General features: G+C 38.8%; 1 protein-coding gene across 1 annotated transcript in view; it reads right to left on the reverse strand.

Annotated features, from left to right (window-relative positions):
• The window catches only part of lamc1 (laminin, gamma 1), a 65,316-nt gene extending 61,737 nt beyond the window's left edge, over window positions 1-3,579 (reverse strand). Inside the window, exon 1 of the mRNA XM_036596031.1 lies at window positions 2,846-3,579. Within this exon, the coding sequence (XP_036451924.1) occupies window positions 2,846-3,224 (379 nt within the window). The 5' untranslated portion in view covers window positions 3,225-3,579. The remainder of the gene's footprint in view (window positions 1-2,845) is intronic.
• Between the last annotated feature and the right edge of the window lie 9,792 nt (window positions 3,580-13,371).

A 13,371-nucleotide genomic window follows, 5' to 3' on the forward strand; every position in this document is an offset into this window, starting at 1 on the left:
TAAGACTCAATAGGTGGTCTTTGAGGGAAAAATGGCAAATCCTCTGTACCATAAAACTGGATTTCAGGTACTCATGTAAGGCACAGACAAAAAACCTACTAGCAACCAACAGATGAGGCAAAAGCCTTCATCAAGGCAAAGCATATACGTTCTTCCTGTGTAAGAACCCACTCAGGGGTGCAAATATCTCCACGTCTGATCCCTAACATATTTAAAAATACTACTACCTGCCTAAATCTATCTGATTCATCTCTCCTCATCTGTCTGCCTACTAGATCAGGCTCCAGTTTTCAGGGAAAAGAACTCTGAGCTGTCAAGTCAGGACTTGTCTTCTTCCTGCCCAAACCAGGTAGAATGGAGATAAAAGCCATCAAAGGCAGAGTATATAAAAATAAGAGCTTATGGCTGAGAGACGCAGACTTCTTGTGGCTTCCCGCCTACTGAGGTACACGGAGAACATCCTACCACAAAAAATATCATTATGCACAGACATTCTGACTTCGCTTCCCGCAAAGTACAAAAGATGCCAGTCTTTGTGTGTTGTGCATGAACGTGTGTAACTGCATGAGAGGCCACTTCCAACCGTCATTAGATACAATCAAAGCCAGCAGGAATTACAGATGTGCACCCTTTAGTGCTCCTGGCCATGACGGCCTCAAAGCAGACAGTCACCCATCAGACAGCTGATCAGCTTTATAGACCATGTTACCAAATCTTCAGCCAGTATAAACCCTTAAGGGTACAGCAATTAGACAAATAAGAAATCAAGCAGACTAAGATCACCTGAAACAATAGCTAAAGGAAGTAGGGAAAGAACGTCAAGCTACATTCTCAAACTTAGAATGACACAAAAATCACTTTCTTTCAAAAAAAAACTAGTTTGAAGTTTGCAAGAACATGGAAACAGTTCATGCAAACAAATTTTAATATTCATTGTTCACCTGAATTCAACACAGAGAAAAATAATTACAAAGATCTCTTGAGGAACCTTCTAAAAATTATAATTATCTTAATTATTTAGAATAAATAACTACCTTTTCAAGGACCACAATAGCCTACACTGGCAATTTCACTGACTCATGGAGTAGAACATGGAGTAATGCTGTCCAGGTTGATTCAAGAGAGGCTACAGGTGCTCACGCATTCATTAAACACATGCAAATATGAAGCAAGGCAAATCACTAGCTTCATAGTTTATTGCAGATTTACTCCTTTTTCCATTTGACTTGCAGCTCACTCTTCCCAGTCTCAGAATCCTCTTCACCACATAATTTAGCTTAGGGTGGCAGTGATTCAATGATTCATGTAATGTGAACAATTTCATCAGTGAACTCACGCCTGCAGAGTGTGAAAGTGAAAATGTAGTGGTCACACCAAGCCAAACAGAACTGTTGGTGCAGGCCCCTCTTCTCTTGGATTATTACATTATTTACAAGATTATCAGGACATATTTATAAAAATAGACAAATGTTGGAAATGTTTGACCAGGGGGCATTTCTGAATCATGGTGCCATGACTCACTTACAGGTAAGTCAAAAATGTTTCAGTCACGGATCACTAGACATCTATATCAGCATAAACTCTAAAGACAAACAAACTTCACTTCATCTGTTTCTTTAACAAGGACAAGGACATTACTTTGTGTGCCAGATTTAGCCAAATGGTTAAGATTTTTCTTCATAATTTCAAAATGATAACCTATAACCTGTCAAATTAAAACTAGATGCTGTCTAAGAACAGAACCAATGCAAATACAAGTCTTTATTACAGCTTCTAATATTGAATTATAAATGTACACAAAAATGCACTCTGCAGACTAATAATATTTAAAACCAAATGCGATAAATGTGTTTTTTCCCCAAAGCAATGCCTGTAAGTTATTATTTCCCACAATATACTGTAACCAGTTTCGAGCATTCCCCAGATCCCATCCAAATTTAAAGAGCTCAAGGGGAAGAGGCAAATCCCTCATAGCAGGTTCCTCTTACAAGGCCATGGTATAGATTATAGAAGGTATAATGAACATTCATGCACATGGCAAAGCTATTGAGTATGGTACAGTAAGCAACAACCAGACTTGATGAAGTCTAGCAGCACTTAGTAAACAGCTTCAGGTTCGACTTTATTACCATACTGATAAATAGTTAAAGAGTTTATTTAAAACTAGTCAAACCTGAATAGAGCAAATGCAAGTTTAACATGGTTAGCTGTCAAATATGAAGAGTAGACAAGCTCACAGAAGTGGGATTTGTGAAAATACTGTAAAACAGGCTACGTGACCAATCCAGCCTTGAAAACAGGCTATTGTTGCAAGAAGGCAATCTGCCCTAGCGGCTGTTTGCAGCCTTTCTACTCACATTAGCAAGACACGCTAAAGCAGCGCTTTATCCATGTTGGCAGTTTTTTGGCCAGCACCATCCATCGTAATGCTTTCATTCAAGAAGCTACTTGTAATCTGTGTGATGCAGCTTAACTAGCCTATATCGAAGGGTGGGCAACTGCTGACTTGGACTACAAGATCGCTGATCACTCGATCCAAAGCAGGCCAACTGCAAAAATCAGTGCTTGTCCTTTTACAACAGGGGCTGAACTGATAATACTGTCTTCGATAAAGCAACACAAACACGAGTCAACGGATCAAACATTGCCTAACCAACAGAAATCAAAGTTCAACACTGTCTAGCTTTCTAACTTTATTTAAAGGGGCTGGGTGGGCTAAGTAGACTACACTTTGCGTTCACGACAAATGTGCGCCAATCTAAGGAAAAAAAAATCCCAATTTTCCTAACAGAAACAACAAAGCCGGACAGATTTTTAAAGAGTGCCCAAAGCCGGAGGTGCTTACCCAGATGAAGGGTGAGGTTGATGGAGTTGGGGTACTGGATGCCCGCTAGCATGGTCTGACTTTGCCACCAGGTGGTGTCCGCCTGGGTGTTGTAGTCGGTGAGGTAGACCGCGCTGTGATGCTGCCTCGGGTCCCGGGCGTCGCAGATGTGGCAGGACTTGGTGACTCCGGTCACGCCGGTCTGCACGCAGTACTCCTCGGGCGGAGAGCCGCAGGTGTTCGTGGCCACCACGGTCACGTTAAAGGCGGCGTTCACGAACTCGGGCATGCAGCGCTGAGGCCGCCCGGACTCGTCCGCGCACTCGTCCATGGCTCCGCGGCTGCACGTCGCCCACAAAGTCAGAGTCAGCGCGCCCAGAACGAGGGCCAAACGGGGCATGGTGGGGGTCGCTCGTGTCCGTCGTCCTCACCGCGCGCAGAAGCAAAACTCCGAAACCCCCCTAACCGAGGCGTTTCCGTCCATAAAAGTTGTTGCGGTAACTCTTCAGCTACCGAGCTCGCGGACCGAGGGCTCAAATCATGCGGGACGCGCCGGTGCTGCTGCTCGGTCGCTCCTTCTGTGCAGAAAAAAAGCGGCTCTACTTTCTTGAACTTGTGTGCCGCTTTCTACTTTCTCTCCTGTGAACATCCACTTCTTTCTTTCCTTACGGGATTGTGACCACCGCCATGGAAACAACCCCAAAAAAAGTTTGGGAAGGAAAAGAGTTGGACCCGAGCAGGCTACACCCTGCCAGCTAGTGCGCAAGTCAAAGAAGTTGGAGGGGGGGAAAAAGTTTCATGGTCTACTTCCGCCTGAAGGAAGCTTTGATGGCGAGCCGAGCCGCTGAAAAGGCGAGAGCGACGAGGGTGGGCGTGGCCTGTGCGAAATGGGAGGTGTCGTCGAGGCGAATGGGCGTGGCCTGAGTGGTCAGTTGGACGGTTAACGTCAGCAGTGAGCGACCGTGTGGGCGTCAACATGCAATGGGGCAACGGACCGTCCACTGGAGCTTGAACGCTAAACGCTCCCCTTTCCCATCATTTCAGTACTGACTCCACTGGCATCTTCTAATGATTCGCTAGGCTGCTTTTTAAGATATTTCCAGCCTTTATTTCCTTTGCCATACAACAAAAGTGTTGTTTTCGGTATATAAACACATCCAACATACTACAGTACTTAACTGTAATATCTTCAGGCTGACATGTGGGCATGTTCACATGCCGTGTTTAAAGGCCAGTCTAGTCTGGATGAATCTCCAGTGCTATGAATAACTAGGAGCAGATAGCTGTTGCACACAGTGGGCAGAGAGGCCAAAGAGCAAGGTTAAATATACACTTCCCAACAAGCAGGTCTCAGGAACCCAAGAATAGCAGAGTGGATGTTAACAGTTTATAGCTGTAGTCTTACATTACGATGTCTGATCCTGGCTCAGTGTTTTCTTGCAGTAACCCATAGTGAACCTGAAAGAACATGCCGGGGACACCATTATTGAACAGGTCAAAGCTGAGATGGGAAAAAAGAGAAAAAGACAGAGGGCCGTCTATTTTGTTTTTGGGAATGAGTACCTGCAGATGGAGCAGACTGTCTTTTCCTTATGGCCTTCCATCAGAGCAAAAGAGAATCAGAAATATGTGACGGACGTAAAATACAAAAATGCTGGACTGTTTATTGCTCTTATAGAAAATAATGCAATGGTTGAAAAGGGTTGAGTGGTTTGATGTGAAATAGTTAACTGTGTACAAACTTACTGACTCTCATTTCTTCATAGTGGCGGTAATAGGAACCAGGGGTCACAATGTCTGCAACACAAATATTGCCATTTTACTTGCTATCCAAAAACACAAGTGTCTTCTCGGTTTTTTTGTATATGTAAAGTTAATAAGGGTAAAATAGCATCCAGACAAAACTTTTACCTTAGAACACTCTGTATGTATCGTAAAACAATGTTTTGGGCATCAGGTAACATACTTGTAATCATTCCATGTAACAACTTTCTGTAAGGGAGTTGTTATTAAGCATCAAAACGCTTCAGACGTCTGGTTCCTATCATCACTAAGTGTGAAAAATTCTGACTCAGTGCCTCTAGAATGGAGCATTTCACATCAAACCACTCTAAATGACTTTGTTTAAATCTTAACCATTTACTTACTGCAGAAACTCAATGAAATTCTCATTTGAGACCTTGTACTCAGCCTCGTGTTTGTGAGGACTGACCAGTTCTGCTAAAAGAAAACAGATGACACAGAATATGAAACTTTAACTTGTTCGTCTTAATTTTCAATCCATTCTTCAGGCCTCTGTAGACCTCTGTAAACACAGCTCAAACTCTAAATTCCCCACCTCTTTGTTAACATCCTCAAAGGCTTTGTTCAACGACTCTTATTCAGGTTAGGGTTTGTGCTCCTTCCCTATATATTCTGTGCCACAACATGCAAATAGAGCTTGTATGCTGATTAGCCTAATGTAACAGTGAAAGTTGCAGTGCTATGTATTATCCAAGTGTTTTTATTATTACTGCAGCCAATTTCCAGTTTGGATACTGTTTCTGCCACTCAGATAAATAACCCACGGCCCTTAGAAACATCAGGCTGTGGTGTGAAAGTGATGATGACAGACAAGTTGTAACCAACATCAGAAACAATGCATATCACAAGATAAGTGACTGATAATGCTTCATGACTGACAAATGTCTGCCATTGGCCACTTGCCAATGGAAGAATGTCAGCAATTCAAGCTTATTTGTGACTGGTGGTTATCTTTCAGCTCACTCATTATCATAATTCCATTATGGGTCTATTTATTCACAGACAACCACTGCCATCTTTAATGATCAAAGGCTTTAGGCTTCTTCTGGTAATCAACGCAATCATTTAGTCTCTGAGATTGGGTTGAACCAATAAGGATTAAATTCAAGAGAATTTAAAGCTAATCAAGTATTTGTTAACCCAGGTTTATCTTAGTGTGGAGTTGTGTTACTTCATTTTAAATGTAAAACAAATCTACTATAAAAACCTTCATCTTTGATTGAAACCTGTGCCTATTTAGCCAGTCCTGAGAAGCATGCTTAAATAATGCACACATTGGTAATGTGAATTTAAATACTTTAAATACAACTGCTTATTTGAAATTAAATTCAAATTCATAAACATGCAGCAATCATGTTTAATGCAGAAATCCCAACTTATAAGTAGCCTGCTTATCCCATTTCCACTAAAACAGGAATGTTCCTTAAATGTAAACATTTAAAGCCTAAGACATTAAAAAAAAACTTTTTTAATAGATTTATAGTTAATGATTCATAAATACATCTAATCTAACAGTTACTGAAGTAGCCTGTTAGCCTGTTAGCTATTTGCCTCAAGCTGGTCACTTTAGACCTAGCTAAACAAAACCACATCCTCACCTAGGGTATATTTAGCATGTCTTCGGCCTTTTATTTTTTGTAACTGCGAACATTCTTGCATTAGTGAGATGCTGCTGGTGTGGTTTTCCTCCCTTGTGGAGAAACTTCAACTTACTAACTGTTAGTGAGTGAGTGTATGAGTTAGTTCCCTGAGGTGCTTTGCATCTAAGATCCCATTTACACCTGGTTGTTGCATATGACTTGTATCTGGATTGTAACCTGATAAGATCTTAACCACATGCATTTACACTTGCATGTAAATTGAAATCCGATTGCGCTAACTGGACGGATTATATAATGGAGTTTAATATGCAAATAAGCTCATATTCAACAACCAATAGCCTGTGTTGTACCTAATTTTCCCATTCTATCCAAAGGATTCTACTAAAAAATTACAGTTTTGTATGGTGTTAGTCATTTCCTTACACAGGCTGTACACCAATTTACAAGAAGGCAGCTGTTTAAAATAATGGCCTCCTGTATTAGTCGTCGCAGTCAAGGACCATGTGTATTAAAACATAATGTAACGAGACAATGACTAATGATGTGAATTAAATAAAATAGCACACTATTTTAACTAGCTCAAGCTGTTGTAAGCTACTGAATTAAACTCAGAGGAGTCAAGAGCTGTGTCTGTCAAGAGCTGAACTGAAGGAGCACTGATGGTTCGGTTTAACAGTGGCAGTACAGAAGGCATTTTTTCCCCATATGCAAAACAGCAGAGGAAAGTGCTGCCAGAGTATTGGGAGGGGTTCTGGTTGTCAGATGTGGCTTGGAGAGATGGATGTATTTACGCTTGTAGAACATCTGGCATTGTATAATGTCTCCTGCAGTACTCTGAACAATCAGATTTAAATGCATCTTGGGTGTATTTACACCTGCATTTTTATGTGGATAGTATACACAGATAGAGAGAAGGAGAGGTTTTCTGTTTTCCAAAAAACAGTGCAGCACATTTTATAAATTTAAACGCACCTCAGCTGGAAGTTTAAATGCAATCCCTAAATAAAATTTAAATCTGAGTGTAAAGTAATTTTTTGTAAAGTTGTCTGTAAAACTAATACCAGGATTTAAATGACGGTTTAAGTATAACCTTGATTATTTCTAACCACGTTTAAAGTTTGTGTCACTGGATTAATAGATAAACTTTGATTTAATACAAGCTTAAGTTTATTCTTTGTTGGTGCACCCCCTCCCCCTTTAAAGAATTAACTTATAAATGATTCAGACAGTTTAGATGACTGCTGGGGGCTCCAAATTAGCAGGCTATTTTCCTATATTAAGGATGTGGAACACCTCTATGAAAAGATGTCCACAAAGTACTCATGAGATTAGAGCATGTCCTGAAAGCATACAGCCTCTTATCTCTCTGTCCACACATTCCGCAACCACTCTGCCTTTGTCCTATGAGCTCATCTACCATTACATCGTCCTATCAATCAGCCCCTTCGTCTCACCAGATCCAGTGCTGGGGGAATGAGTGTTTGATTTATCCCCACGTGTCAAAAAAGGAGCACTGTCTGTCAGCACTCTCTGTCAGCTACTCATTTTAAGTTTCCCCTCTGAGACAGTGCCCCGCTGCTTCATGCACAGGCATGCCCCAAAAGTGCATTGTCTTGAATCCTTTCCCTCGAGAACTTTGAACATTCATCAGCAATTGTTCTCTAAGGGTTACTTTAAGACACAGGAGGTATGTACTCTGCCATTACCACATTGCACCTTGAGGGCAAGACTTTGTTCTCGAGATATTCAAGTATAGTCTGAATTTTTCTGTTGTACTATCAGACCGAGTCAGACTAACAGACTGCAGATAACTTTACCTATGATAATGCTATGCTTATAGTTATCTCTCCAGAATAACGAAAACAATGGGTAGAAAAAAAAAGCGAATGAAAAAAGCGAATAGAGGTCCAGGTGTCATCTATATTTATGTTCATTTGTGTTTTAGCAACTTTTATGTGGCCATCTATGACATCTTTTTTTCACTCAGGCATAAATAGGAGGTAAATACACAAGCCAAATTCTCCTGCTCATCCACCAACATAGGTCACGGATTAAATGAGACAAAAGGTTGCTGATCCTCACGAATGCAATGGCTATATCAAAGAATCATATGCCTGAAAATATCCATTCCCATTATTAGAGTGTTATTTAAAGGGACACTCCAGCCAAAATGAAACTTTTAGCCTTCGCTACATCAGTAAACATGCCAACTCACATTCTACAGCAAGGCCACAGTAGCCTTTAGAGCAAAATTTTCCAGATTAAAGTCTAACAAATCCCTCTACGAATGATGTATCTTGAAGGAAGAAGCAACGTCTGAAAAACTATAATTACATTATATATAATTACACTAAAGCTAGTTTAGTTATTTTTAATAGCTTTAAGATCAGTGGCTAGACTAGATGTCACGACTGGCTGACGTATTTGTGCAATGCATGCTGGGTACTGTATGGACAGAACACTGGTGAATGAAAACATGAAAATGATATAAAATCATAAATTCTGTCAAACCAACGAGGCAGAGGGCTATAAAGCTACAGTACAGAATAGCCTACTGCATAACACAACAAATAACATACTAAAGACTTGTTTTAGGCCAGAAGGAACTCAGTTAAAACTACAAATGACACGATACCACCTTGTCTTTCCAACACTAGTATTGACAATAAAACTTTAGGCGTCAGCTGATACCAATACCGATCCAATATTTGTTCTAACCTTAAAAATGTGCTATTTTTAAATGAATCACTTCATTCAAGATGAGCTTTAAAGGTAGACTATCACGTTTTAATTACTACCCCACAGGAAAAAATACACAGCTAACAACATGACATCACACAATGTGCATGAGTGCTATTTCATGCTATACCTCTTAGAAGACTGGACTGGTCAGTCTTTCCTTCTGATATCTGATCCAGTACTTTCTGTTGATATCCCAACAAAAAACCGACACCCATCTACACCAATATACCAACACCAGACAAAACAGTTGGAAATGTGCTTAATCTGTCTGAGAAACGACATATATATTTTGCTATTCTGATCTCTTCACAGTTAGAGCATGCGGCACATGGACCAGGCTAAACACTACTGGAAATTTAATTACTAGAATTTCTATGGTAAAATGAAAGCAATTCAGAATATGTTAGTAATGAAGTATACAGTATAGTTTGGTGCTGGATAAAAGATTCTGAAACAGTGTTTGCTTCTAAAGGCCCTAGTAATCTTTACAAGTTACATAGCATCTCTGAATTTGAGGACATCTTACAGCAAAGTCACTAGATCAAAAATTGGCCATCATTAATTCATTAAGAATGACTGTGGTACAAAGCATAGTTTTAAATAAAGCTTTTATAGTAGTAGTTATAGCTACTCCAATCCAATGTCCTAAACTCACATGAAAACCTGGGGGAAGAGCAGGGAAGTCCAGAAGGGAGGACCAAGGACACTCAGAGACCTGGAGATATTCTGCCTTGAAGAGTGTCCTTAGATCCATTTACAAGGCCGATAAAGAATAAGGAACATTTTCCCAACGGCTCATTAAACACTACAGAAAGATTCATACAAGAAAGAAAAGATTCAGTGCGTATCTTATTAATGAGAGGGTGCGCAAAGTACTAAATTCACACCAGTAATTGTGACACACCTGTAAACAAGAACAAATCTGGTATGAATACATTTCTCAGGATGCTGAGCATAAAATGAAGTGAATTTTATCCAGATCGAGGGCACTGAATAAAGAGAATGTTACCAAAGAATAAAAAACAAGCATTTTTTTTCTTATAATAAAGAATTTGAACATGTGAAGGAATGTTTCATACTGTGGTAAAAGCCCAGCATTAGTCTTTACAGTTTACAGGAAAACCAGGAAAATTTAAGGAAATTATTCATCATCTATTTACTCTGGGTGGAGGCAAAGTGGTCGTGATACTCCCTCTGTTGGTAATGACTCAACACTGCATCAGCTATAACTTTCTGAGGGATAACTAGACATCTTATATCTTGCCCCTCAGAGACCCTCTAAAGCGCTCTATTTATAACTGACTAAATGACACTAAAACTACATATTCCAGCAATCCATATAACTTCCGAGGGATAACTAGACATCTTATATCTTGCCCCTCAGAGACCCTCTAAAGTGCTCTATTTATAACTGACTAAATGTCGCTAAATAAACATACACAACTACTACACTCCAGCAAACCACACTCTAAACCAGAGGTGCCCAGTTTTATCTGCAAAAGGATGGATGCCATTTTTTTTTTTATTCTAACCGAGCATCAGCACACCTGATTATACTTGATTAATCAACTGGTCTCAGTCTTCAAATATTTTATGCTCTCACTTGATTGGAACGACAACTTGCAGCCACACCAGGACCTCTGGGGATAAGACTGGATACCCCTGCACTAAACAGTATTATAGCATCATCTGTGATGAAAAAACTCATATTCTGAATTTCACAGCATGCCAAAAGTCAAACAATATGTCTGCCTCTTATTGCCATCCTTGCTTGTAAATCTAGCAGAATTCTAAGCACGTTTGATCAATGATATGTTTTTCCTTCTTTCCTAACATGTTTAGTGAAAAAAATTTACATCAAATAAATAAAAGATGATCATATACACACTTACACCACTTTTCAGCATTAATTACACAGCAACTCCAATTACTCCATTATAATATTGTAATATTATAATAAATGGATCCAACTCCGGTCTTGCAGACCCCCTGCACTGTACATTTTAAAGTCCTCCTCATCATAACACACCTGGCCAGTTTATCAATTTTCAAGACCTTTATGATGTGGATCAGGCGTTTTGAATGCCTGAAAGTGCATGGTTTTGTGCAGTCTTATCTATTAAATTTATTAAGGATACACTGATATCAGAAATATAGATGCCATATTTGATGTTATAAATATCTGCCGATTACAAATGCAATACAAAAACAAACACTTTAGCATAATAGCCCAGCTTCATCTAGACATTCTGCTCTTCCAGATAACAATAAATACGTCATATTGGTTTGATATATCATCTAAAATATCTGTCTGATATTGAGTATCTACAGATACGATTTGATTCGGATATTATAATGCATTCCTAATGTTTATAGCATATGAATTCAACTACAAATTGAGAATTTCCCCGTTGTGGGACTAATAAAGAATTATCTTATCTAATCTTACAATTGAAAATATTATATTAATGTACAGCTTACATGTAAAATAATGTGTATGCAAAAGTGGGTAAAGTAGCCTAAACTCATACCCAAGTAAAAGTATTATTACTTCTGTGAAATAACGACATAAGTAAAAACACATGTAGCTTTCCACAAAGCACAAGTAGAAGTACAAGAGTAGCAGGTCAAAAACTATTTTAAAGTACTAAGTAATTTACAGAACTGCAGTGGAACAGCATATGGAGCGATGTTTGTTAGGCTCTACTCTTTTCTTTTTGATGCACTTTTAGTGTAAAATAAAATCATAAACCTCAGAAATCAGAGGTATAACCAATTCCAAAGTAGAACAGATGCTGCCTCCAGTGGACAGAGTCTTTACTTAACATCATGGATTAAGCCTTGGACAGTTGTGTTTCACTATTAAGACTCCAGTTTAGTCTAGACTTAGGCTTACTCTGAGAAACTTGCCAAGTAAAACTAAATATAAAAAAGGAATTAGTAACCAAATGTTAATGATTCAAATGTAACTGTGTAAAATAGTTCACTTTCCTCACAAATATGACTATTTCAACAGAAGTAAAAGCATTATCATTTGAAAATACTCAAGAAAGTATATATTTATCACATCTTTACTGGAGTACACATAACTGAGTAACTGCAACTACACTCTTAAAAAAGATGGTTCTTCAAGGGTTCTTTAGTAAAGAGGACGGTTCTATTTAGGACCAAGATTTCTATAAAGCGTCACTTCATGCTTATATGGCTCTTTGCATGGTAAAACTGCTTCTCACGTTGATGGAGAATAAGTTGTATAAGGTTCATCATTTTCATACATAGCACAGGGCATAGAGTTTTTCCATCTTTACAAGCATGACATCTATATGGAACCATATACAACTCATTCTCCATCAGTCTGAAGAACCATTTCACCATGCAAAGAACAATTTAAGCATGAACGAAAAAACATGTTTAAGAGTGTAAGTTGGTTACCACGCACATCTGTGTGTATATAATGTTATATAATTAGATACATAGATAGATATTTTATAAAAATTATTCTAAATCAAGTGACAGTACCTTCCAAACCTCCATTGCGACTATGCTAGCTGGCTTCATTTCCCCAGAATTGACCCCAAAGGGGAAAAAAATCATACTTATATAAATAATTATACTCAGTTCCCTAAAAACAGTTTTAAAAGAACAAAATATATTATTATGTCAAAAACTGGAAAACGTCAAAAATGGAGATACAAGGTTTTCTTCCGACAACAGTGATATGTATATATATATTTACTTCAGTACACATATCTAACTGCAACTACACTCTTTAAAAAGAAGATTCTTCAAGGGTTTTCTAGTAAAGGAAACGGTTCTATTTGGGACCAAGATTTCTAGCTATAAAGAATCGTTTTATGCTTAAATGGCTCTTTGCGTGGTGAAATCGTTCTTCACGTTGATGGAGAATGTGTAGCTATATGGTTCAGCATTTTCAAAAATGTTCTATCTAGCACCAAAAAGGGTTCTTCTATTGCTACAAGCTTGACATCTACATGGAACCACATAGGTTACAGCTCATTCTCCATCAGTCTGAAGAACAATTTCACAGTGCAAAGAAACATTTAAGCATGGAATGGTTCTATACAGGTTAGCACTCATGGTTCTAAATAGAGCCATTCCTTTTACTATAGAACTTTTGAACACGTATTTTAAGGGTGTAAGTTGGTTACTCCCCACCTCTGTGTGTATATAACATTATATACTTAAATAAAAAGCTAGACATTTTATAAAACTGTACTAAAACAAGTGACAATACCTTTAAAATTCCTCCATTGCAACTGTGCCACGGTCCCCCAGAATCGACCCCAAAGAAAAAAAATCATACTACTCATACTCAGCGTCCTAAAAACAGTTTTAAAAGAACAAAAATGTATTATGGACATGTAGCCCCGGGTCTCTGGG

Source organism: Colossoma macropomum, unplaced genomic scaffold (assembly GCF_904425465.1).
Source record: "Colossoma macropomum unplaced genomic scaffold, Colossoma_macropomum, whole genome shotgun sequence".
NCBI classification, from domain to species: Eukaryota; Metazoa; Chordata; class Actinopteri; order Characiformes; family Serrasalmidae; genus Colossoma; species Colossoma macropomum.